The following is a 24333-nucleotide window of genomic DNA, read 5'->3' as shown; positions in this document are numbered from 1 at the left end:
GACAGCATGCATTTGTCCACGAGTGAGGACATATTAAAAAATGTTTTTATGTATCTTGCTTACTTTTTGCTGCACAAACCATTGTCAAGTTCATCAATTACAAAGACCCTAAATACATCGGCAGAAAATTGTCTGCTCTGTGTTCAGGTTTGATAAGCTTTTTTGATAATTTGAATGGATGGGGGGATGAATGGGGATTGCAGCTGGAATATAACATGCCAAGAGTTTCAGTGATGTCTCTCATTACAAGAAAGTGAAAAGGGTACCAAATTCCCAAATAAAAGCTGTGCAAACTGATGAAATATCACTGCACTTACGGTCACAATTGTATTGAGGAAAGTGGTTTTGTGAATGTGTGTCCTATTAAGTATAATATTTAGATTGAAATATTTCAAGACCATAAAGCACACTGTCAAATCTCATAGCAGTTCTGGAATGCATAGGAAACACCAGCAGCAAAAAAACAAAACAAACCAAAACTCTCCTCGACACAAACCTTTGCGGAGGCGTGAACAGTCTACAGTGCCAATGGTGTTGCTGCGTAAAGCCTTATTCCCAGCACTTGTAGGCACACAGTAGTTTCCGTCCGTCTCTGAGGCTGAGCGAGGCACACAATAGGTGTCCGTAGGTGAGCGCTCAGCAGGGGGTGGTGGAAGTCCTGAGGTGGAACTGAGCGAAGGCTTGGGTGGTCTGGGAGGGGGTACTACATCTCCCCCAACCTCTGAGCTCCCTACCCCTGTCGACGCTGACAAAGTGCGAGGTACCTGGTAGGTACAGTTTGCACCAGGCGTAGGTGGGATATCATAACTGATGGAAAGGTTGCGCATTTGTGACTCCATTGAGGGTTTCCGTGATGGTGTGTTAAAGACATAAAGCTCGGAGCCATCCCCACTGTCCGGGTGAGCCGAAGGGGAGGAGGCTGATTTTGGGAGCAGCACAGTGTCCTGGGAGTAGCTGCGAGGGAGGTGGTAAAGGCCACCATCAGTTGATAGCGAGGCACCACGTGATGGAGGCGAGTCATAGATGGAAGAGGCTGAGGCAGGGGCCGGGTGCTGTGGGAAGAAGCCGTTGTGCGAGGTGTGTTTGGCTGAGGAGGTGGAGGATGTGGGCGTGCGGTGAGAGGGGAGGTTGTCATTCAGGTCTGTCTCTGAAGAGGTAGACTTGGAACACTCAGCATGGGCTCTAAGAAGACAATACACATACACCAGATAATTAAATATCCACAATTGATTTAAGGAAGCTAAGAAATCTAGTCAAGCATGGTAACCCTTCACAGCACTGTCTGCAAGCCATGGTTAGTAACAAAGTTATTTACAGACATCGCTTATCTGTGGCACCTCTAGACATAATAGCTTTTCTTTTTTTGGGTGAAGGGAAGGACTCTGTTCTGATCTAAAAAACGAGAGCTTGTTGCAAATGATTCAAACAATTCAAATCCAGCATGAATAATCATTTACAGAAGCCATGTAAATCTCAGGCATTGCGTATGAAGTGTTTGTGTGTCTCTGTTGATCTGTATGGTTTGTATTATTAACTACATGTTTCACACTCCACACAAGCAGGCAGTTCCAACTGGATGGCTGGCCACTCACAGACTAGCCTGGGGAGGAAGAGTCTTGCTCTCACACTCCTCCAGGAGCAAATACTCCTGGTCTCCCTCCAATGGAGAGAGAAACTGCACTGCGCTACACACCACACAGCAGAGACAAGAACGAGAGTGGCAGTACAGATGAAATGTAAAAAACAACAACAATAAGTTGGTTGGAAAAATATACAGAAAGAAGCTTATGTTTCAGTGAAGCACTCCAGCAAAATGAATATGGAGACTAATACGTATAATATAAGAAACTGTTAATACAGACTAACTCACCTGTTGGGTTCAGGCTTTTTGCTCTCACAGTTGACCAGCCATAGGTAATCCTGGGGCTCCTCTGAACTGGACTGAGAGTCCAAGTGTCGCACATTGACCGGCTGGTATGGAGGTGGCACATTGGACAGCACTGCTGCTGGACCAATAATATGTCCTAGTGCTGGGGGGGTGTCCACCACAAGGCCTCCGATGACTGACTGGTGAGCCGCTTTTGCTGCCTCTGGAGGAGAGAATTGAGAAGGACAGAAGATTAAGCCCTCTCAAGACTGTTTGTGTTATCTCCTTTTATTAAAGTGTAAAAAAGGTCAAATAAGAATAAGCATGAGACGACATAAAAATTTCATGTCACGATTATCCAGACCAAAATAATTGTGAATATAACCTTGTAAAAGATAGGACACACATTGCTCCAGCAGGTTCTGCAGGTGGGCATGAAATCAATATAAGACTGTGCGCTACCAAGCTAGACTGCTTTTTCAAGTCACTCGTGGATATTCATGATCATCCCAGACACACAACAATCAACTTATTTTGAGTGTTTTTAATGCAATCCTTGCTAAATCTTATATCAACTAACAACGGGAGAACTTTATAAACTTTTATTTAATAAAATGGGGAAAACAGAGGTGCTATTTATCACAAAACGAAAGGCCATATAATAATAATGCAGGTGATGTTGGGGACTGATTATGTTAGGCAGAAAGTAAACAGTAGACAGTGTTTGCCAATCAACTATGTCAACAATGGCTGAGTAAACTTGGACCCAAGTAGTCTCCTAGCAACCCAATTCCAATGTAAGAGCCTATAGTCACCAGAATGGCACTACATCAACTTTACATCTCTATAATATCTGAACCTGAGTGGCTGAAGTGCGTCGGCTCACTCTGATGAAACAATAACTCGAGGACAGATCTCAGATGACTCTTTAGAATAGCACAACCCCAAATCAAAGCTGTTAGCCTGCAGCTAAAACATCGGTGCCCATTCTTAAGAGATCCAACGAGAATATATAACCTCCCTTCCTTTTTGTTGATTTCCTGGGGGAAATCAACCTTTCAAATACATTACACTGTCCCACTTGAGGTAAAACACATGATATAGTATGTGCGACATGTGTGATATGTGTGACAGGATTCTCTAAATAACACTGCAGACAGCTAATATCAAGTTGAAGCACTTTCCAGTCCAAAAAATAAAACACAAAAATTAGTTATTTCACACTTCTTTTCATGTCTAATACATACACTTTAAAGCTTAATTTGTTTGTAAATAGTCTGAATATGGTGTTTGCCTTCAGAATCCCACACACTCCTTCTCAGACAGCATTTCCTCAAGGTCTCTGCTCTGCCAGACAAATACCAGAGTCCTTTTTAAACCCTTCTGCTTGAGCTGATTGTTGCACAGCACTGAGAGCAAAGATGGCTGATGTGTTTGCTTATGTATTCATTCCACATCTTTACAGTTCTCCTCCCACTCTCTTCTCCAACTGACATGGTTTTCTCTTACGCAAGGTCCCCTCTTTCTCTTCTTTTAAAAGTCAACTTCTCTCTTTACAGTGCATCATTTGCTTCTCTCTCCATCTATCTTCTTCTCCTTTCCCCCATTTTCTTGTTGAAGCTGCAAGTGCTGATTCATACAGGAAAAGGAAAAATCCCCCCTGCTCATAAACTGTCGGCCCTCCTAATGTTCCCTCCTCTAATAATTGTCCAGTCATGAAGAACTCTAGCACGGCCACACACAACAGAGGACTGGGAGTTTGGTCTCACACGTAGGGTAGTGCAACCAAGCGCAAAAGAAAGAGCCAAGGACATTCTTTTTTAATAAGAATTGTGAAAAAAGGCTATCTGCAAGGATATTTGTCTTTAGATGAAGATGTTGACCTTTAGGCCTTGAAAAGGCTTACTGTTTATTTGCACATCAGGATTTTAACAGCCAGTTCCAATAATTGTGTTACAGAGGTGCCATGGATGCTGTTATCAGGGTTGCCCTGCAACACTAGATGTGTAACAGAGGTGGAGACAGTCACATTATTGTGGAGAAGACAACCTTGGAGAGGCAATAATCAGTGACTCAGTTGCCAGGTTTGAAAAGTACATTCTTGTCCTAAAAGACACTTTGTGTATGTCAGACACACAGACTGAGATGCAAATAGTGAAGCTTGCAATTGAGCTTAAGACAGAGACCGAGAGGGAAACAGGAGTATGTGAGAACCAGATAAGACGGAAAGAGCGAAAGAGTGGCAGTGAGACCGCCAGGCTCACAATGCTTTGATTATCCAGTATTGGGAACAAGGGTAACGTTAGACTCAACACAACACATGGATCAACACATGGATCACTAAACCTTGGCTGAGAACTATGCTGAATAGAGGCCTTCTGGCACCTTCACGTTAACTCCTTCGAAGAGAAAAAGGCAGATATTTGAGAGGCACAACAGTGGTATCAAAAGAGACACCAAGAGAATATAAAGTAATTAGCTATAAACGTACTACTAAGCTAATATTGTATTGTTCGACTCTGGCATAATACTTGCTTACTGCTGGTGATGAAACTGCCACACCACTTTTCAACCATTTATGTACATAATGTGCACATAATAGAAGGTGTTTAAAAAACACCGTTGCTGCATGAAAGGATCATACTGTACTAAAATAGACAATCATTTCTGTAGAGTGTGGTTAATAATATAACATTTATTTTAAGTCTGTGAAATGAGTTTTGTTAATCCTACTACACGGTGCAGTGAACCATCATAACAGTTAAGTGTAAAATATTTCAACTCATATATCAGTTGGCCATCACGGTAGATAGATTTCTCTAAGGATCTCAGAGGATGGACATCACCTCCTTCTGTAAGAGGGTGCATACCTGAATGTCTCCAGTCAGCTTTTAGCACTGACTTAATGTAGGGCCCCATGCATTCTGCGTTATAGCTTCTTTTAAATTCTCAATTTTGCGATCCAAATGGTATTGCTAGTCTTCTAATCTAGCTATAGATATAAGCTACAGTGTAAACAATGCAAGTTTTCAAGGCTGTTCATCATTTAACATATTCTCAACCACCTCTACCACTACTGGTGACCTTCATTCAGGTTTCTCCTATAAAGAAATAGCCTTTAAACACATAAAGCAATTTAAATTCAGATTCATATTATATGTGACTTAATGACAGAAAATGTAAAATGCATGGTATGCGGGTGAAGTGTGCCTTAACAGGTTAAAGCAATATTCAATTGCAGCAGCAGCAGCCATGTGTGGGTAACTATCAAATGTCAAATCTTACCGTCATCAGTGGGGTTAAAACCACAGATGTCGCAGATGCAGCGAACCCACTTATTCATCTCTTCTTCGGTGTCAGCCACCAGGTAGAAGACACGGTCAATTGTCTTGATGTCAAATATGAAGCTGTGCTCCAAGTCCTTCTTGTTGAACGTCAGCCCAGCGTCCACCTGAAGCAACAATAAACAAGTCTTAGGTTAGTTTAATATGGTAACAGTCGAGAAGAAATTGATGATTAAATATTTGCAGCCAGTCAAAGAGAAAGCTACATAAAAGTAGCAGAGCTAAATCATTAGTTGGCTGATTGATTTATAATCAGAAAGGAGCAATTGTTGAGATAAGTGATTCATCATATAGGCAATTTTTCAAGCAAAAGTGCAAAATATTCATTTTTTTTTAAAAACACACAATTGCTAGAATTTACTCGATCTCTTTGTATTATAGGATAGTAAACTGAATACATTTGCATTTTGTAGTTTGAGAGTTTTTGTTCTTTTTCAGTTATGACTGAATGCAAGACTAGATAATAGTTATGTGGCGTTTATTCTCTGTATGCATTTGTACATAGAAATGTTGTATACAACAATGACAGCAATCAGATGACATCAATAATAACTAAATAATACTATATTATTTTACGTGTTGTATCGGATTGGTACTCTGTATCGGTCGATACGCAAGTTTGGGTATCAGGAATGGAAAAAATAGTATCGGAACATCTCTACTACTTAAAAGCTTAAATGTCAATTATGAATATATTCAGAAAAGAGGAACATGCCTTTTCAGTTTGCAGGCTAATAGTAATGAAGAACCATACCTGCTCACACAAGTTGAGATCAATCACACGGATGGGCTTCTTAGCATGGTCATTCTTGTAGTACTCCAACACGTCTGGGTCGCCTGTCAGACGGCCACTGCGAAGAACAAACCACCGCTTCTTCCATGCCTGCATAGAAATAAGGCCAAAGGTTGTATGTGTGTTCTCACAATGACTGCTCAATTCCCGACAGACCACGGGCCTGCCAAATGCTTTATTTTTCCAGTTTAGCCAATGTGTTCCAGCATAGCTTGTGTCTCTGTGTGTATTCTCCACCAGCTGCACTGCCCTCACTGAAGAATACTCAGGGCCAGAGGGAAGAGGCCTGCAACCAGAAATATGTGTCTGACATAACCAGAACAAAAGCTACATAGTTTGGTCCAGCAAATAACCAAATCTATAAAGAGAAACAGACAATTAGGTGTTTTCTTTCAAATGGGATTTGATGTCTGTGAGAAAAAGGCACCACAAAGCAGACAAAAGAGTTTAGATTCAGGCATAGCAGACAGGGAAAAGGACGTAAGCAGCTGAGATTTATGACCTCACTGTGTTCATAAATAAAAAAATGACATTAAGGACATACAGTAGACAATGAGACACCACTTGCAACCCTTCTTATGCAGGATAATGTAATCCATCAGTGACATATTATTGAATTATATTATTAAAGATTTCCTCAGTGCCATTGTAATTCAAATTACAGAGCTATTTAACTCACAAGCTGACAGATTACAGACAAACCATACAGCTTTAGAACTTGTTTACATATTATGAATAGCAGTCATATTGTGGGTTGTTGTTTAAAAGATAAAGGTCAGTGAGAGTTAGAAGCCTCTTCAAGCCTTCAAAAATAAAAAGTCAGAAGCAGCAGATTCATTTTGGAACTATGCTGACACTGTTCTCTTTGTTGTTTGACTATGTGATGACTATGTTTGTAGTTTTATTTAGAGACATGCAGTGATTCATTTAGATGCAGACTCATGGTCATGAACTCTTGATTTTGCTGAGTCAAGGCAGTTAGGCTGGATGCTTTGTTCAAAACAGGGCTCAAAGCTATCCACAAAAATACTAGCAAGAAGTCTGAGCAATCGCTGGATTTTATCATAAGATAAAGGCATCCAAAAACGATTCACTTCCTTTTATTGCTTAAGCTAGGATGTATGGATACTTTGTAAAAGTTTACCCAGCTGAGCAGTGTAGTGCTTAAGAAAACCCCAAAACAAACGATCAATGCCAGAAACTTTCCCGGTGCTGTGTGAAATGTGAGTTTGAAATGACTGAAAAGACCTAGTACACAAACAACCGACAGAGATCAGACAGAACAGGAAGCATACCAACAGAGTGCAAGGAATGCAAACTAAAGTTTTGTTGTTGTTTTGGGGTAAGATTTTGACCCTATTAATAACAATGCTGTGGGTGTGTGTGTGTGTGTGTGTGTGTCTGTTTTTCCATGCATGGGGTGTCCTTTGTTAGTGGGCCAAGCCCCTGACTGGGACAGCATATTGAGCACCGAACCTGTCCCTCCACAAACAGGACGGACAAACAAGCAGACTTGAAAAGCCCCTTGATTTTAAACTGCAGGGCATTCGGACATAGAGGATGGGCAAAAACACAAACAGTCTGTTACATATAAAAAAGAAAACACTATTCTCATCCCACACTGACATATTGCACACATGCAGCATGTTTCACACACTGTAGTTCAAAAGGACTGCATTATATAATCACAAACATACCCACATAGTCCAAACACAGCTTAAACCTATTAAACCTATATCCTTTGAGGTAGGCCGACTTAAATACCAAATTACTGTAAAAACTAAATGTTCAAAAACAACACTGATGTGTCTGTGTAGTGTTGGTTAGACAAGGACGGTGGGCGTGGAGAGGGAATCTCTCTCTCTGGCACATGACTAAGCAATCTTGGGTCAAGTTACCCTGTGGGGAACAGAAGGACCAAGAGCTTAGGTTACAGCGAGGCCAGGCCCGCCCAGGTTGAGAGTGCTGACAACTGGGTAAGTTGTACATACTGAAGACCGAGGCAAGTGAGACCTGTTTAATAAAACTGCTTTAGAGTCATTGAGTAGGAGTTCCTTTTAAATGCTCACGAAAAAACAACATGTTACTTACAGTTAAGATATAAAAACAAAACTTTTACAGGTGTTAAATAAAAAACGCAGGCGCATCCTGTACTTATACCTCCCAATAAATGTAGTATTTTGATCTCTGAAACTCTGGGATTTCGGTATATACATATTACCTTGTGTGGTATTTGATATTGACTTGACAAACACAGACATAACACCTGGCTGCAGTTTAGGCACAATTAAAAAACAAACTGCTTTAAGAACAGCACTTAATGAAACTGGTAGACCATAAAATGATCAAAATGTTCCTTAAAAAAAGGGGTTACTATAGAAAGAACAGTGTATGAAAATCTAGTGCATAAATTACATATATTTATACAAAAAGGAAGCGATTATAATAGAGAGTTCTACAAAGAAAAGATAAAATTAGAAAAGCAAAAAAGGAAGACAAAAGACGAGTATGTAAAGTAAACTGCCCAAAAAAATGCAAGTCAAAACAGACAACAGATAAGAGGAACTATCAACAGCTGTTCACTCCTGGAGCAAGACAATCAGAATGTATTAATCTCAAAATATTTTAGAATAGGTTATAATATAATAATAATTTAGATTATTATGGAAACTCATGGAAAATGTGCAAGATCAAAATCAAATTGTAAATCCCCACGGGAAAGGGTGTTAAGCGTCAATTACAATTATAAGCGGTAATATGCCATTCAAAGAAGAGCAGCACAGGAAAGAGAATCTGCATCCATTGTTTCTGCACTGCCACATTAGCATGGTTACTGACAGTAGTATTTCTAGGCTGGCAAGCTGTGTGGTAGCTTGAGCATCTCTCCTCCATCTGTGGACTTTCATACAGATTTCCTCATGCACTATTATGCACACTTTACAGGGTTTTATACCACTTGATCTGTACCACATCTCATCACAAAGCACATGCATAAAATTAAAAACGTATATCATGATACACAAATAAAGAAAAGGATGAGTAAGATGACAAAGCCAACACAGCTATATGCATACAAAGAGCTACCCTCACCTGATGCAAGTGATGTGTTTCATTGACATGCATACTTATAACATATAACATAACATAACTTATTACATTTTTATGCACATAAGACATCAGGAAAGCGAAAGAAATCAGGTTAAGGCAGGAAGTCAGGGAACACATTTACATGCAGTGCAATAACCTGATTACTGTAAAATCCACATTTACGTGCAGCTGGTAAGTAATTTGATTCCTCCTCTACCTCCCACCATATTTTTGAACCAATGCGGGCAGATTGTCAATTAGTGATATACACTGCAGCCTGAAGTGTTCTTTTTCTTTTTTTGTAAGAAAATTTGGAATGACAGCGCAGTGGGAGAACAGGCACTTGTAATGAGACAACACACATTTCTTTTTTCTTTATGTGCGAATGTGTCTGAATGTAGAAATCTACAGTTTAAGTGAAACAAGAAATGAGTATATATGAGTCTGTTTCCACAGCTGAAGTTGAAAATTTGGATTTACTTATGCAGGAAGCACTGAGTGATCACTCCAAATTTCATCCCTCTGAAATGCTTTTACTATGAGAAATGTGTCATGCGTGTGAGCTCTTGTGCTGTACCGTTTGGAAAACTGCTTCTGTGGGTTAATCTAGCAGAAATCTAACTTTGTTAACCAGGTTTCCCTTGAATAGATTAAATAAATGTGGCCCGACTTCAGAATAAATGGGCTGAAAGAAACACATGGACTGAATTTCTACCAGAACAGCCTACAAACAAAAAATCATGCCAAGGTAATATTTTGATGATATAAATCAAACAGAAAGTTTACACATCTCTTTGAGTATGTTCTGTAAACAAACTTAATATCAACACAAAAGAACCCAAAACAGACTTTAAAACCCAATGCCACAAACACACCTGACCTTTGCCAAATACTAAGTAGCTGTCAACCATTACAAACCTCCTGTCAAGGCTCATGACATGATGAGGCATCTAGTCCTGCTTTTTGTCTTGTATATTCCATTGTTGCCAGTGCTGTGTTGAACTTATGGCTAAATCCCAACTGTTCCGAGCCAGATTGCAGTACTTAATGACTGCAGGAAACATCCATTCTAGTCTTCCTTAATACACCAACTGATTCTGAACCATTCAGCTCACTCAACAATCACAGAACCCACTTCAGCTTGTAGGAGTCTAGTGTTCACTGCCTGAGGGTTGGGAATGGGACGGCATGGGACGATACTGGACTAGGATGGTGGGGGCCCCCCTAGCATGGCAGCTGTGCCCGCCAACCCCTCTCTGTCCCCCTTCCCCCACACGTCATAGTGTCTTCTGATAGGAGGAGACTCAGGAAGACACCCTCTATTCGCCCACCCAGGTCCTTCAGCCTATAGGGGCCAGACAGAGGGGGCATTGAGGGTCTGACTAAGAAGATGACAGGGGAAGGAAGGGTGAGAGATGCCAACTGAGTGGAGTCACACTGCCGTCAGAGGCCTGCTGACCCAACATCACTGGAGCATGACGAAGGCAACGGTGGGGGAGAGAAGTAGGTAAAGTTCATAAGATGGGAAGAAAAGTGCAAAAGGGCACTGTCTAATGTGGTTTCAGAGAGAAAATAATAGAGAAAAGAGAAGAATAGCTGCATCATCCAGCACCAACCTCTGCATCTTGAGGAGGTGGACATAATATTACAAACCACAGTCAAATCTAATGTAATCCATTACGAAACCCCAGTGGTTTAGTCAAACAGCTAAAGCTTCTAGTACAAAATTCTACTTACATTTAAGTTCTAGCAATATATTAGCACAAACAAATATATCATTTGATAACAACCCAAAAGGCCTGGGAGCATGGGGCAATCAAACAAGGATGCACCAACAGTCTCAGAAGAAAGCTTTTAACAAAATGAAACTGCCGGATGGAAAAATAAAAGTTGTTAAGGCCAAATGAGTTGTCCCATCACCTATTCCAATGGTTTGAGTACAGGAATTAAGCTCCTTCAAAGAGTCTTTGAAAAGGAATAGTTTGTCAAAATTTTGGCAAATAAGCTTATTCACAGTTTGATGAGTAGTTGATATCGCTCTCGTGTCTGTCTCTACGGCCCTGCAGCCTAGAGACATTATCACTAAGGCCATCTGTCTATTCTTAGACAAATCTCATTTATTACAGCTCCATAGCTAAAATTTCTAACAGTATATTTTCATGTTGCCAGTTAAAAAGAATGAAATGAGCCATTGCATTCCCATATCAAACTTTGGAAAAGTCTGACTTGATAGCATGCCATGCCAAAATCCATAATTAGAGAAAGTAGAGATATGAACGACACAATATGGTTCCACTGGATGTTGATTAAAATGTGCCAAGACTCCAAATGCAGCAAGATGAGAACAAAAAGACAGTGGAAATGAGCTGTATATTTAGCCTGCGGCTGCTAAAAATAAGTATGTGGACAAAGTCTCCTATTAAAAGAGTTTGATCTAATCTATGAGTCCATATTTTTGAAACTAGTTGCTGGTGAACCATCCTGCCTCTCCCACCAACTCCAGTCTTACTGCGCTTAAAAGACTAAATTGTGCTTCATGGTTTCGACAGATGAATGTATTCTAAAAACCCTTTAAGTGCTTTAATTGCTAATGCAAATGTACTGTCATCACAGGCTGTTAAACTACATACTTAAATTCATCCTCCATATCTCTAATGGTACTGAGACAGGCCTATGGGTTCCTGTACATTTCTGCAGTTGGGACATTACACAAGATCATCTCTTCAGGACATGGACAGATGTGCTGTTCCTTTGACACTGCTGTTGGACAATACGTTAAAATTGACACCAGAGTCATTTGCGTTTTAACTGGTTCATGTATGCCAGTCAATGTTAAGGCAGGCACAACATGTGCCCGCTTTGCACATTAAATGCATTGGACCAAAGACAATTGTAGGGCACTTAAAATGACAGTAAATAGATTGCCAACACTATATCATAAAAGGGAAACTTTTAACAAGCTGCAACATTGTACTCTCAAACAGTGAAAGTTTTAAGTTTCAAATTTATCTGCAAAAAGCAAGTTTACACTAGGTAACCTAAGACCATACAGATTAATAATTTCTCTCGTATGTGTGCTACATGTGCACACGATCAAGAAATCTGCGCAGACAACTTGCAAACATACTTCCAATCTACATTTTGGCAACAAGAGGTTAGTGAAGAACACTACACCAATCAAATGCAAGCTAGCAGCCGTTTGGAGAGTCTCATGCAGTTTTAGTCCATTTTTAGACATAAACATGACAAAGTGAAGTGCACAGGATATATGCCACATCATAAATTCTAATACACAGACACTTAGGGTTCCATGTTTCTTTTAAAATGCCTGAGTCTATGTCTCAGTACGTAGTTAAGATACATGGTTCTTGCACTGCTACAAAAACAAAACAGCCAAGTATAAAATATATTATGATAAAAAGACTTTGGCTTAACCCGGGAAGGAGAATATGTGCCTTGCTGTCCTATCATGCTGTCACAATTACATTAGTAATTCTATAAAATACATACAATTGCATAAAATACGCAGTTTCAGCAAAGCCTCAGAATCCACAATGATTATTTTTCTGCATATTAGACACACTATAAAGTTAAAAGCTTATCTAGGTAAATAACCAGCCTCTTGTGAACCAACCATAACTGAAGTGGCACATTCGAGGAGCATTCTCTGAGAGCCAGTGTTGTGTATCAATGTAAGTACATGATTGATTTTGATACAAAACTTGGATGTATGTATTAAAAACCATAATGCTTTCTACCAGGCAAGAAAACAAAACAACTCATTCAAAAGTGGAAGGCATCATTTGTGTGCATTTCCAAAGTGGAATTAGCAAAACAAAGCATTCAAAATTACAATTACAATTACAAAAAGGAGCCCTGGTACATTATTGATTACTACATACAGTAAATCACTGTTTGGATTACCTTTCTCCAATTCACCCATTATGTGTTAGCATTAGCTTAGCTCGCACACTCTGGGTGCATAGTTAGCACTTAGCAGCATGCGAGTGGCCGGGCCATCTGTACTGTCTGAGTGGGCTGTGTGGGTAAATGACCTGCACCCCAGCTGCACTGATTCATCCTGACTAGGACAGCTTCTCTGTTTGTTTCTCAGAAAAACACAGTGCAAGGGAAAGAGCGAGGGAGAGGCAGGGTGCAGCTAGACCACAGGGTGAAGACGAGGGAAAGAAGGTCAAGATTTTGGTGATAACAGAACAAATTAGTATGTTATTATTTAATCTGCCAGAAATCCCCACCACCAGACTACATTTAATGACCACACAGAAAACAGACCACCTTTACAGTCAGTTTATATGACATTAAAAAAAAAAAAACTCTTGCACTGGCTTTACTCTCCCACAGTCACACAGTCTTTCTCTCAAGCAGGAAATTAAACACACAACCAGTGTGTCAGTATTTATCTGTGTATTCTTCAAGGCAGTCTCATTAGAAGGAATAAGGAACACTAGAGCGAGGTGAGAAAAATGTAAATTAACCATCAGGTGCTGTGATCTTACTCAGCGTTAATGTGGGGGAAAAAATACATGAAATTCGTCACTGAGTGCTATATCAGAGGACATTTTAATCTTGTTAGAGTTGCTGCAATAGCTTCAGTCCACAATGTTAAAAATGGCTTCAGTTGTAAACCTTTAAGCAGGTCATGTACCTGAACAAATGGTTCTTCAAGAGTCAGTACACATTAAGGACTTCATAATCATCATCATAATTGGCATGACATTTTTAGCAACACAGTCTCTACAACTTCAAGGCCTAGAAACAAATTCACACCATCTTTCCCTTTGTGTTGGGAAATGCTGGCAGTCTCGTGTCACATTTTAAATTTTGTGCAGTTACCCAAATATTAAATAAGAGTTTATTGCTTACTGTTTATTGTTTTTTCATACTTTCTGTATTTATTTAGCTAAGAGTTTATTGGTTAACCTATACTGTTTTTTTTTTTAATACCTCCCTTGGGTGCTGCTGGAAATTCAATTTCCTTGCGAGAGTCATCCCAAAGGAATCAATAAAGAGCAGTCTATGTCTAACAGCATTTACTGTCCCAGAAAATAAAAAATAAAAAAAACAACAAAATATTTCCATGACGCTGCAATCTGACACAAATGCAGTAAACAAGTGTGCAATCTTGTAGGCCGCAGTGCTTCCCTTAGCCTCACTATCCGGACCATAGGACTATGCTGAACAAAGGGTGTTCTAAGAGAGGAGTGTCGAGCGCGTCAGAGGTTTTGGCGCGCACAGCTTTGGTGACGAGGTCTGCAGAAGGAGAAGGAGGGGAGGGACAAAAGCTCCTCTATGCTTAGTGCCGCAACTTGTATAAATCAGTCTTTGTTAGCAAGACATGACTGGGATTCTTGCTAAACAGCTATTTTTACATCCTAGAGCGCAAGAGCGGGCTGTTAACGTACAAGTAAGAGTGCATTGCCTTTGGCTAAGTGAGGCTCTTCAGCTAGCGTCATCAGCCCCTCCGCCTGCTGGAAGGAGAGGGGACTTCCATTAAAGTCGTGCATGCCTGAGGTCCAGCGTCCTGGACAGTGGTTATTAGTCAGCCAACTCTACCACCAGCTTCTGACCTCAAAGTAAACACTCTTGATGGAGACTTGTTGAATAAATCCAATGCATTGCTCGAACTGATATGAACGTTCAAAACAGATGGTACTGTCTGGCTACAACACCTTAACAAACGCACAGATCCATCCTTATACCAATAAACCTAGAACTAATTCCAGACGTCTTCATGTTTATATGTAACTGGACTTTAAAGTAGGCGCACACACAGTGGTGCTTGACTAGAAGAAAAATGTCCATACCCTCTCTTGCTGTCATCAATAATTATTAATTTATACACTAATAAGGACGAACATTGGCTTGCAGTTGACATGAAAATGAAGAGTTGGCAGGAAAGGGCAAGGTAGCAAGAGATACTATCCAAACATCTTGTTTCCTTTAACTATTACAACATATCCTCAGTGTAAAGTGGCAGCTTAGATAAGTTATAAACATCACTGAGGGTTTTGACACATACTTAATGATCTCCATTTAGTCCATTTCAGACAAGATATATGTACTCTTTTTGCTGGGTGCATCAGACTGTTAGTTCATACAGTTAAAAACTGAACTAACAGAGGTTCATATTCTGGTAGCATTTAAAGTGGATAAGTGGATAAATTTACTTTTTAATCCAGGTCTGTGTCATTGTGTTAAGATGAACGGTGTTAGGCCTGTCTTTGTGGCAGAAGTCACAGAGGAATGGAGCATTGGAGAGTCATTTGGCGGATTTAACCAAATGGGTATTGATGATACACGCTCTACACAATCTTTGGTGGACTAATGGGCCCTTTGCCATGATCCCACATCATAAGTGATATGATATCATTCCTATCTGTATGTAGGAAGATGTTGCATAGAGCAACATAAACATGCATGTGATTTCCAGGGTGGTCCAGTTATTTTGCATGGCCAATCTTCTTGCCCAAACAATAGCTGCCATCACAAGGACTGAGACAGTGCACCACAAAGCTCAACATAATTTAACAAAAACTACCCAATATCCCCACAAATGTTTACAGATTATCCGCTACAGAATATTTTGAAGAGTTTAAGAGAAAAACAGTGACCCAACCTTGCAAGCTGTATATCCGTAGGAGCTGTTTTCGTTGTGTCTTGAAGAATTTCTCTAACTTAAAGTGAGTAAGCAAGTGAGTGATGCAGGTTGTTTTTGTTGTTGTTTGCGCCTTCTGACTTTATCATGAGCTGCAGTGTGTGTGAGGGTCCGTTATTTGTGACCTCTCCTTCCTCTGACTTCCTGTTTTATGTAATCAGGTTGCCCCAGACCCTCTCAACCGCCACTTCTAAATCAGAAGGGGTGGGACTAGGGTGTGTGTGTTAAATTTACAAAAAATTAAGTGTGAGTGCCCCCCAGAAAATAACAGTTGAATCATTTATTTTACTAACAAAGTTATTCCATTTTTGTTACATTTTTTGTTATAATCTTAGACATCATTGTGACAAATTTCTATTAAATTGCAAAACCACAGAGATGCTCTGACCTTGCCTGACAGTTTTTAGACTAAAGGGCACAGAGCAACATGAGAGATCACACAGGTTTTAAGCAAATTATTTATAAATAAAGGTCATTACTCTTAAGGCATAGCATACAGACATTACCTGGACTGTCCAGCTGCTTTTCTCATCATCACTGATTTAGAATGATACTTCACAGTTATATGCCATAACTGACATCCTGCTTCAAAAGGAAATGCAGTACATCAAGGAAGTAAAGACAGCGTTTCACAGGGGGTTAAAGCATGTCTCTTCTCACCACTCACATTGCATGTTCTAATGGTTCTGGCAATGCAGCCATGTTCCCAGATTATAGCAGTGAAATATTCCTTTATATATTTATTTCCATTGCTTATCAAAGATCTCTGCAGAGCCCCTAATTATAGACAAATCACTTTCCTTGTATTTCTCTTTCTAGTGTTCCATTTGAAGGCTCTATCCTCTTCCCTGGATCTGCGCCTTCCTCTGCTTCCTGTAGAGACTTTATGATTCTGTTTCCCATCTGCACTCTCAATAAAAAAGGTCAGAGATGCCACAGCATTGACGGCTTCCTCTACATGCCTGCTTCACAAAAGACCCCAGACACTTCTGCTAATGCTGCAAAGATATCTAGTTAGTGATTGGAGGTCTTTTAAGTCAGGGGATAAAAAGGACTGCATAAGAGTGCACAAAACCCAGATTTCCATCGAATATTGAGGCCTCAGTGCTTTGTATTGTATTTTAGCAGGCAGGTAAGGCAGGTAAGTAGCTATTTTAAAATTTCAGTGACAATGTTGTCCCACGGATCTGTAAACAAAGTACACACTCTTCAGCACGAAGACAAGGGACGTTGCCCGGCAGCCCTGAGAAAGTCAAGTCATGCATGAGCTTTGCAGACTGCACCTTTCAGCATAGGCTTACTTTGTAAACCTGATCACGGTCAGACTCTGCAGTAACAGAGGTGTAGGTGGGCAATTATCATTTTAAATCGAATTTAAATGTAATTCTCCAATAATGCTTCATCACACCTGAAGCAACAACACACTATTGTAAAAGCACACTGTTCTGTATGGTTATAATGAATCCAAGAGACTGACAAATTGACCAACATTGATTGTCCAAATAAACCCCTGAGTAGGAGATACAAAAGTCTCTTTCCCCTGCACCCATAATAGGATTGAGGCTGAAAACAGCAGAGGAAATAAACAAAGAGAAACAGAGTGAGAACAAGCTAAAGATAGGACCACCCAGGCAAACAGACTGAAGTAACAGCAGCACTAGCTTAGGTGGGACTGTGTGTCCTATTGAACCCTTACATGTTCATCTGACAAACACCCACAGCAAAAATTGTAACTCCCAACTGTTTCTGGACCTATCAATTATCATCCGTGTCCACCGCATAGCACTGATCCCATGTGAGAGTCAACCTCTTCATTTCTCTCCTCTCCAAGAGAAAACAAGAACAAATCTTGGTTAAACTGAAACATCACAACCTTGCTTTGTGTGCAAGTGCCCCATCTTCCCACACAGGTCAGAGACACAGCACTAGTATCTCAAGTCTCAATTCTTCCAGAAGATCCACAATTCCTAAGAAACTAGACATCCATTTTTAATGAACTGCAAATTACTAACCTTGCATTAACACACCAAGGCCTTATATAATGTACGCAAAACTATTTATCCATGTTCTAATTTGTTTTGTATAAATCACAAGAGGACTAAATGATAAGTAACAACAAACACACGTAACTAATTCAAAAGTATTGTAATACTTGCAGAAATACTTCCTAATACTTTTCTGTAAATAAACAGATTTCTGATCTATCTACTTAGATGATCTACTTGAATCATAGTGCCAATAGGGGTGACTGACAACATGGACAAAATTAATATAGTTACAATCATCTGCATTATCAGATAACAGATGGTAAGAGGTGAAACTTGCTCATGTTCCTTCGTGGGGTCAAATTGCTTTTTAATGTTTTCAGTACTGCAACAGATGGTGGAAATATTCAGCATATCATTCATTTAGACAGTATATCTCGACAATATCTCAAAGTGAGATTTTCCTCAAGATATATGAAAAAATCATAAATAATAATACTGTATTAATCTACAACCACATGGCAAGTTCATGGGGCTCCTTACAAACATTATGTGAGACAGCATCAGCCTCTGTGCAGGCTACAAGACCAAACTAGTAAGCTCCATACCAAAAAAACAGAGCAAATGTTTAATGCAGCTTGGCATATACTATGGAGGTAACACTTGTGCATTCCTACTTTGCTAGAAATAAACTGGCAAACTGACATCTGCTGTGTAATGTAAAGACAGTGTACATGTGCGCCTGTTTTTCATGTGCGATAAAAATAGCCCAGTTTATGCCCTGTTCTGTTAACACTATCTGATATCACCGAATTCTTCAAAGTCAGAGAGTGAAATGTTAAAGAAGCTGCGTTTGTAAGTAGCTCCTTCTGCGGGTGTAGGATATATCTTCATGCTCACATCTTATATGCATGCTCATCCACAGTATATTGATCCATAAGGAGCACCTATGATCAAAACAAGCCAGTTCTCTTATCTACACAAATCCCTCACTCTCCCTCAGTTTACCATCCCACAGTCTCTCCTCTTTCATGTGCAGCTGTGAAATTCTCACCCAGCCAGGCGCCATCTGACCTCAGCCCTAACAATCTACGGTAACTGTCCAAAGAACACAGACCTTGGTAGTCATACTGCTATCTTTGCAAACAGCGCACACAAAGACCAACATTCTCATGAAAGACCGTCTGAAAGGCAAACAGGTGTTCTAAATTTATGGGCTTTCACAGATGACCTAATAACAAGATAAAGTCATGAATTTTCTAACTATTTTTCTAACTATTTTACATCAAACGCTAAATATTTACCATAGTAATAGTCTACTAAACAACGAAACAGCATTCTGGAATAATTAAAGATGATTTAAAGTGTTATCAAACTTCAGCTTTTTCAACAAAACTTGAGAGCAAAAACTATCTGCAGAGGAAATTCAGACGCTTACCGAGGTTTTTAACAGCAGGTATTAGATTTTCTTTTTGCTTTGTTGGAGAGGTACTCTCATCAAACAATTCTACGGTCCTTTGAATCTATTCCATACAGCCCAGGAAAACAGTACTGCTGTTACTCCGATGTCTTTGATAGGTGAACATGTTATTGCGGTTGTTACTGAACTCTCTCGTAGGGCGGGGACAGGAACTCTCAGTCAAGTAATGATTCCATATCATTCATTAGAGTATCCAAAGTCGGAGGGAGGGAAAGGCCAACAGAGAGAGTGAGTAGGAGAGAGAAGGTGGGGAAGATGAAGCAAATGAGAGCATGAGGAAGTGATGAACTGTTCGGTAGTCCTGCACTGTGGCTGAGTGTGGTGGGTCTTGTTTGTTTGGGATTTTTTTTTTCATAAGAAAGGGAATATTCAATCAATTTTCTACCAAACACATTTGACATCTGCCACCTCCAATAGAAATAAGCCCCCTGCAAAAAACAGCTACCCCCTGGACTCACTACACAGCTTCCAGACAGGTTAGGTTCTGACTTAAACCTCACAGGGTAAAGCATTAACTCACAGTGAGCAGGTTTAAACATTAACCTCACATCAAGTATAACTGAGGGAGTGCAGAAGCGTCAGTAGTTTTGTATAATGTAGGAAACTGTTCAGCACTCACAGCACTGGCCTTTTCATCAAAACTAAACCAACTACCTCTTACTGTGTTTTCCAGGAAACACGGGGCTTTGTGAAACACAGAAAAGGAGTGAAAAAACACACACAAGGCAAAAAAACATCCCTTAGTGGAAGTTTCCACTTTGTTAGCGTTTTTTATCTTCCTGGTCATCTGCTCACAACACACACTCTGAGCAAAAAGATTTCCTGTTTTGCCTCCTTTTGTCACCGTGGTTATGTTTGGGGGTCGGTCAAGAGCTAACTTTAGAAACTCTTCTATATTAACATAAACCTAATGCTGCAACGGCTAATGTCTCAATTTCTCAAGAAAACTGGGGATTGGATTCTGACCTCTAAACGAGGTAATTTGAGAGTGATAATCTGGCTTTCCTTTAGATGCTCAGAATTCTATAAAGGGAAACCGACACATGCTGAATTACTGTTACAATGTATGTTTCCAGTGGACAAAGCAGAGAGCGAATCACATCTGCACTGTGAAAACTCCATAACCAAAGTTGATGATTTGCTCAGATTATACAGCAAATCTTTTGCTAAATGTTTGACCTGTGTAGGAGGAAATGGTTAGGTATCCCTATTTGATGTAATTTCTGATTGAGAATGGTCTTCTTTGGTTTGAAATGATACTAAAAAGGGAGCTACTGCATAAATACAGTATATATGCAGCAGCATTACGCTACCACCACTAAAACAACGATCAAACATGGCCTTGTTTGCAGCCGTTACCCAGTATACAAAGAATCACATGAGCGTGAAAATAACAACAGCAATCACTTATTTTATAGCTAAAGACAAGTGCATTTTGGAGCAAAGTTCTGGCTTACCACCTGCACACTATGTTTTCACTTTAAAGAATGACCAAGCAAGAGATACCACTACAAGGGTCTACAGTGATGGGCCCCTGCCTCACCTGTGTACCATGATGATATTTCTTTATATATGGCCTAGCCCAAATTCTAAAAGAAACTGTATCCTGCGTGCTACCTGCTTGTCATAATAATTTTTGGAAAACAGCAGGCATTGGTGGAAAAATATGAAGGAATCAATGTATTCTTTTGTAATATTTATACTATATTCTTTTAACAAGTGCAAATGAATGGAGCTATTTATGTAGTGCTAAAATCGCTGTATAGGAGCTGTAGACATGCTGGTAAAGGGCTTTGGATGTCTTTACAAGAAATAATAAATATCTCCACTATCAGGTGCAGGGACATTACAATAACCAATAAAATATATGGGCACAACACAGCACTGAGCCTGCTGCTAACCATAAAAGCAAAGAGAAATGACTGCAGACCAAAGGCTTGGATTGAAGACAGTCTAATTATGCTTACAGAATGAACTTTGATCGCTGTCTTCAGTTATTGTGAAGTCAAGATTTCTTATTTAAATGCAATATTACTAACAAAGTTAAGGTTCTCCTCACGTACTGTAAGAGCTGCACTCGCTGAAAGTGACCACACTTATAATCTAAATGAATTGTAACACCGAATAAAAGTGCAGCTATCGATGTTCTGGACAACTTGATGCCCCAAAAAACACCACCATAAAGGTAGCGTTCAGGTTAAGAGAGTCATAAAATTTCCACCCACTTCCTGTCTTCTATATTTTTGGTGTGCTCTCGCCCCAAACAAACATCTTCATACTGATAATTGTTTGGTGGTTAAGTCTGTCTCCAATATTCTGCTGAGAGAATCTTGTTTGTGAAATACTGACAACAGTATTCAAAAGAAAAACAAAATGCTAAAAGACAAGCAAGTAGTAGTTTTTTACCTGGTTCTGAAAAGTCCAAGCTTTGCACAGATAAAAATTAGAGACATTGCAGGAGAGGCAAGGTAAGCAAGCTGCTGACCAGCCACTGTTGTCGAGTGAGTCTGGTCACTTTCCTGCCTACCCTGCTGACTTCCCTCCCCTCCTCTTCACTCTGTTAAGTCTGCAACACCCTGCTCCAATAACCCCTGACCTGCAGGAAGTAGACACAATGGACTGAAAATAACACACCACCTCCCCTGGCAACTACTGCCCACCCCAACCCCCATTACACACCACTTCACTACAGTACACGCAAAATACACTGGCCCAAGATAGGTGGGTAGAACCAGAAATATCAGCCACTATTCAAAAGGCTGTGCATGCACATGCTAAAAAGTGAATCATCCTACTTTGAATGCTGATGCTTTTGATTCACTCCTGCACATGCACAGGTCAGATCCATCTATATTATTATAAATATGGGCCTTCTGGGATATTTTTCAATAAGAGCCCATAGTGGTAAAACCTTGCAGCTCTCAGTGAAGAAGAAAGTTTCACGCAACAGCAGGTTGTGGGTTGAGCGGTAGACTTATGATGGTCCCGCTGCTTCCTGTAGGGGGACCACTGCATGGTGAGATAGATGACTTCTCCACAGTCAGGCCTGAAAAGCATCTGTGGATACGTGTGTAGGTGTATGTGTGTTTATGGGCAAGTGTTTGGCTTATTTGTTAAATGAGGCCATATTGAAATTGAATTTCTTTACATGAATTATACACCAACGAAGCAAGAGAAGGTGTAGTTTATATACAGTATATTAAGGAATTGAATACATTTCAATAAGATTAAAAAATGGGTAGTAGTAGGGCTGGTTGATATTTTAATATGATCATTTATCTTCTTTCAATAGGTTCAGATCGTGATGAAATCTTATATCTACATCTTAAGATACTAGGGATGCCCCTAAATAGTTGACCAAGCACTGGTCAACCAGAAAACCATTAGCTGATCAAAATTTCATTAGTCCATTCGTCACAGAAAAAAAAACATTTGGAGCCGTGTCTTGTCAAAATTAACTAAAAATGTATGTGACTGGCGGCTGGGCTAAAGGCTGCTCATGTTCCAACAGTTTCCTCACTGATTTTTTCTGACAAATTCAGAATAAGATTCTAAAATAATTTGCCGGTGTCATTAACAGGCGGCAGACTTATCGCGAGCGAATGTGCGCACTTGTAAAATAATGGTTATTCATTTTGTTTAATTATTTTATTCAGTCACTGAGGCTATACTTGGGGGGAGATACGTATTTCAAACTCTGGCCTAGGGTATATTTTCCCCCAAATATAGCATCAGTGACTGACTCGATTAGTCAACTAATCGCTCTAAATGACGACTACTGGGCAAATTTCACGTGAAATATTTTGAGTTTGTATTTTTGCACTAAAATTCTTAATGAAATGAGAAAATTTCAGTATTTTTCATTTGTTACACATTGAACACAGGAGTATGTAAAAATATATTTTTTTAAATATATTTTATTTCATATAGACTATTCATTTATTGAATTACAAGAGAATCGCAACACTATATTGCCATATATATCATTAATGAGAAATGACTTCTATCAAAATAGAAGATTTTGGTCATATCGTCCAACCCTAGGTAGTAGGTACCTTGTTAATACTGTGCTAGTCCACTCTGTGTGTGTCTAACTCAATCCTTATCCATGCAGTGAGCAGCAGCCATCTAATCCAATCAGTCCAATGAAAATTATTCCAAATTGCATTTAGTGGCCAGTGAGAGGTTGCTTTAGACATAATCTAATTAGCCCCTCTCTTGCAAGAGTCCATCCACTAGGAAATGGATTGATATGCCATACATAGAGATAAGGAAATGGACTCTGATACGCATGTCTGTGTTGACAGTGGTGTTGCATTCAAAAACTTGCTACCTGGTTACTCAGCAAAACAGGAGATGAAACAACATGCGTAGTCTTAGAATTTGCATTAACCATGTCTGGTGTCCTGTTCTACGAGCTGAGCCATTGAGCATGCCTAGGCCTGTTAGCTTAAAGACACACCTCCTTCTTAAGCCAGTCGCTTGAAACTGGTACACACCTCCAGTCTCTGTTGTCACATTCAGATGATACTGCTTCACTTTCAGTTGAAAGAGAATGTGCGTGGTGTGAACACATACCTCAGAGGTTGTGTGCTGCATGCGTGTTCATGCGATTCCCGTACAGTGATTCACATTTAGTGAAGAATGTGTGGAATCCCGCATACACATTCATTTCAAGCTACCAATACAGGCAGCAATGGTAACAATGCTAAATATTTTTCCATAGCTATTAAGCAAACGGTCCCAAAACAATGTCAGCATTTAAAAACATTTCCCTCTCGCTTTAGCTGTGGGTTGGCTTCTGTGGGTGTGTGCTTGCATGCCTGGAGATTTGTTCTAACAGCTTGCACTCATTCGCACTCAACTCACCTGCACTCACCATCTCTTGCAAACACAGCTTCACTTAAAGTTTAATTTCCTAACCTTTTAGTGTCTGTACAACTGTGTTATTCAACCAATTCTGCAATGCCCAATATATTTATACATTTGTTAATTTTAATTTATATGGTATGCATGTACTGTTGCCTGCAGAGAGGCCAAAAGGCAGGTTTTGAAATTACTGTTAACACCACGTCCATAATCCGTTACCTGCTTTTAAGGA

General features: G+C 39.8%; 1 protein-coding gene across 6 annotated transcripts in view; it reads right to left on the bottom strand.

The window, feature by feature from the left end:
* gab1 (GRB2-associated binding protein 1) overlaps positions 1-24333 on the bottom strand; it is a 51505-nt gene that overhangs the window by 11998 nt on the left and 15174 nt on the right. For 5 of the 6 annotated variants that reach the window (XM_083931339.1, XM_083931338.1, XM_083931341.1 and 2 more), the window contains 4 exons: positions 5966-6094; positions 5153-5318; positions 1871-2090; positions 497-1182 (listed from right to left, as the gene is read on the bottom strand). In XM_083931339.1, coding sequence (XP_083787465.1) covers positions 497-1182; positions 1871-2090; positions 5153-5318; positions 5966-6094 — 1201 coding nt within the window. Of the gene's footprint in view, positions 1-496; positions 1183-1870; positions 2091-5152; positions 5319-5965; positions 6095-10009; positions 10064-24333 lie in introns of those variants that run through there. The other variant, XM_083931342.1, reaches the window with a different exon arrangement.

The sequence above is a fragment of the Echiichthys vipera genome (genome assembly GCF_963691815.1).
Source record: "Echiichthys vipera genome assembly, chromosome: 2".
NCBI classification, from domain to species: Eukaryota; Metazoa; Chordata; class Actinopteri; order Perciformes; family Trachinidae; genus Echiichthys; species Echiichthys vipera.
The sequence above is the reverse complement of the archived record's forward strand: the minus strand, read 5'-3'. Positions and strand labels throughout refer to the sequence as shown.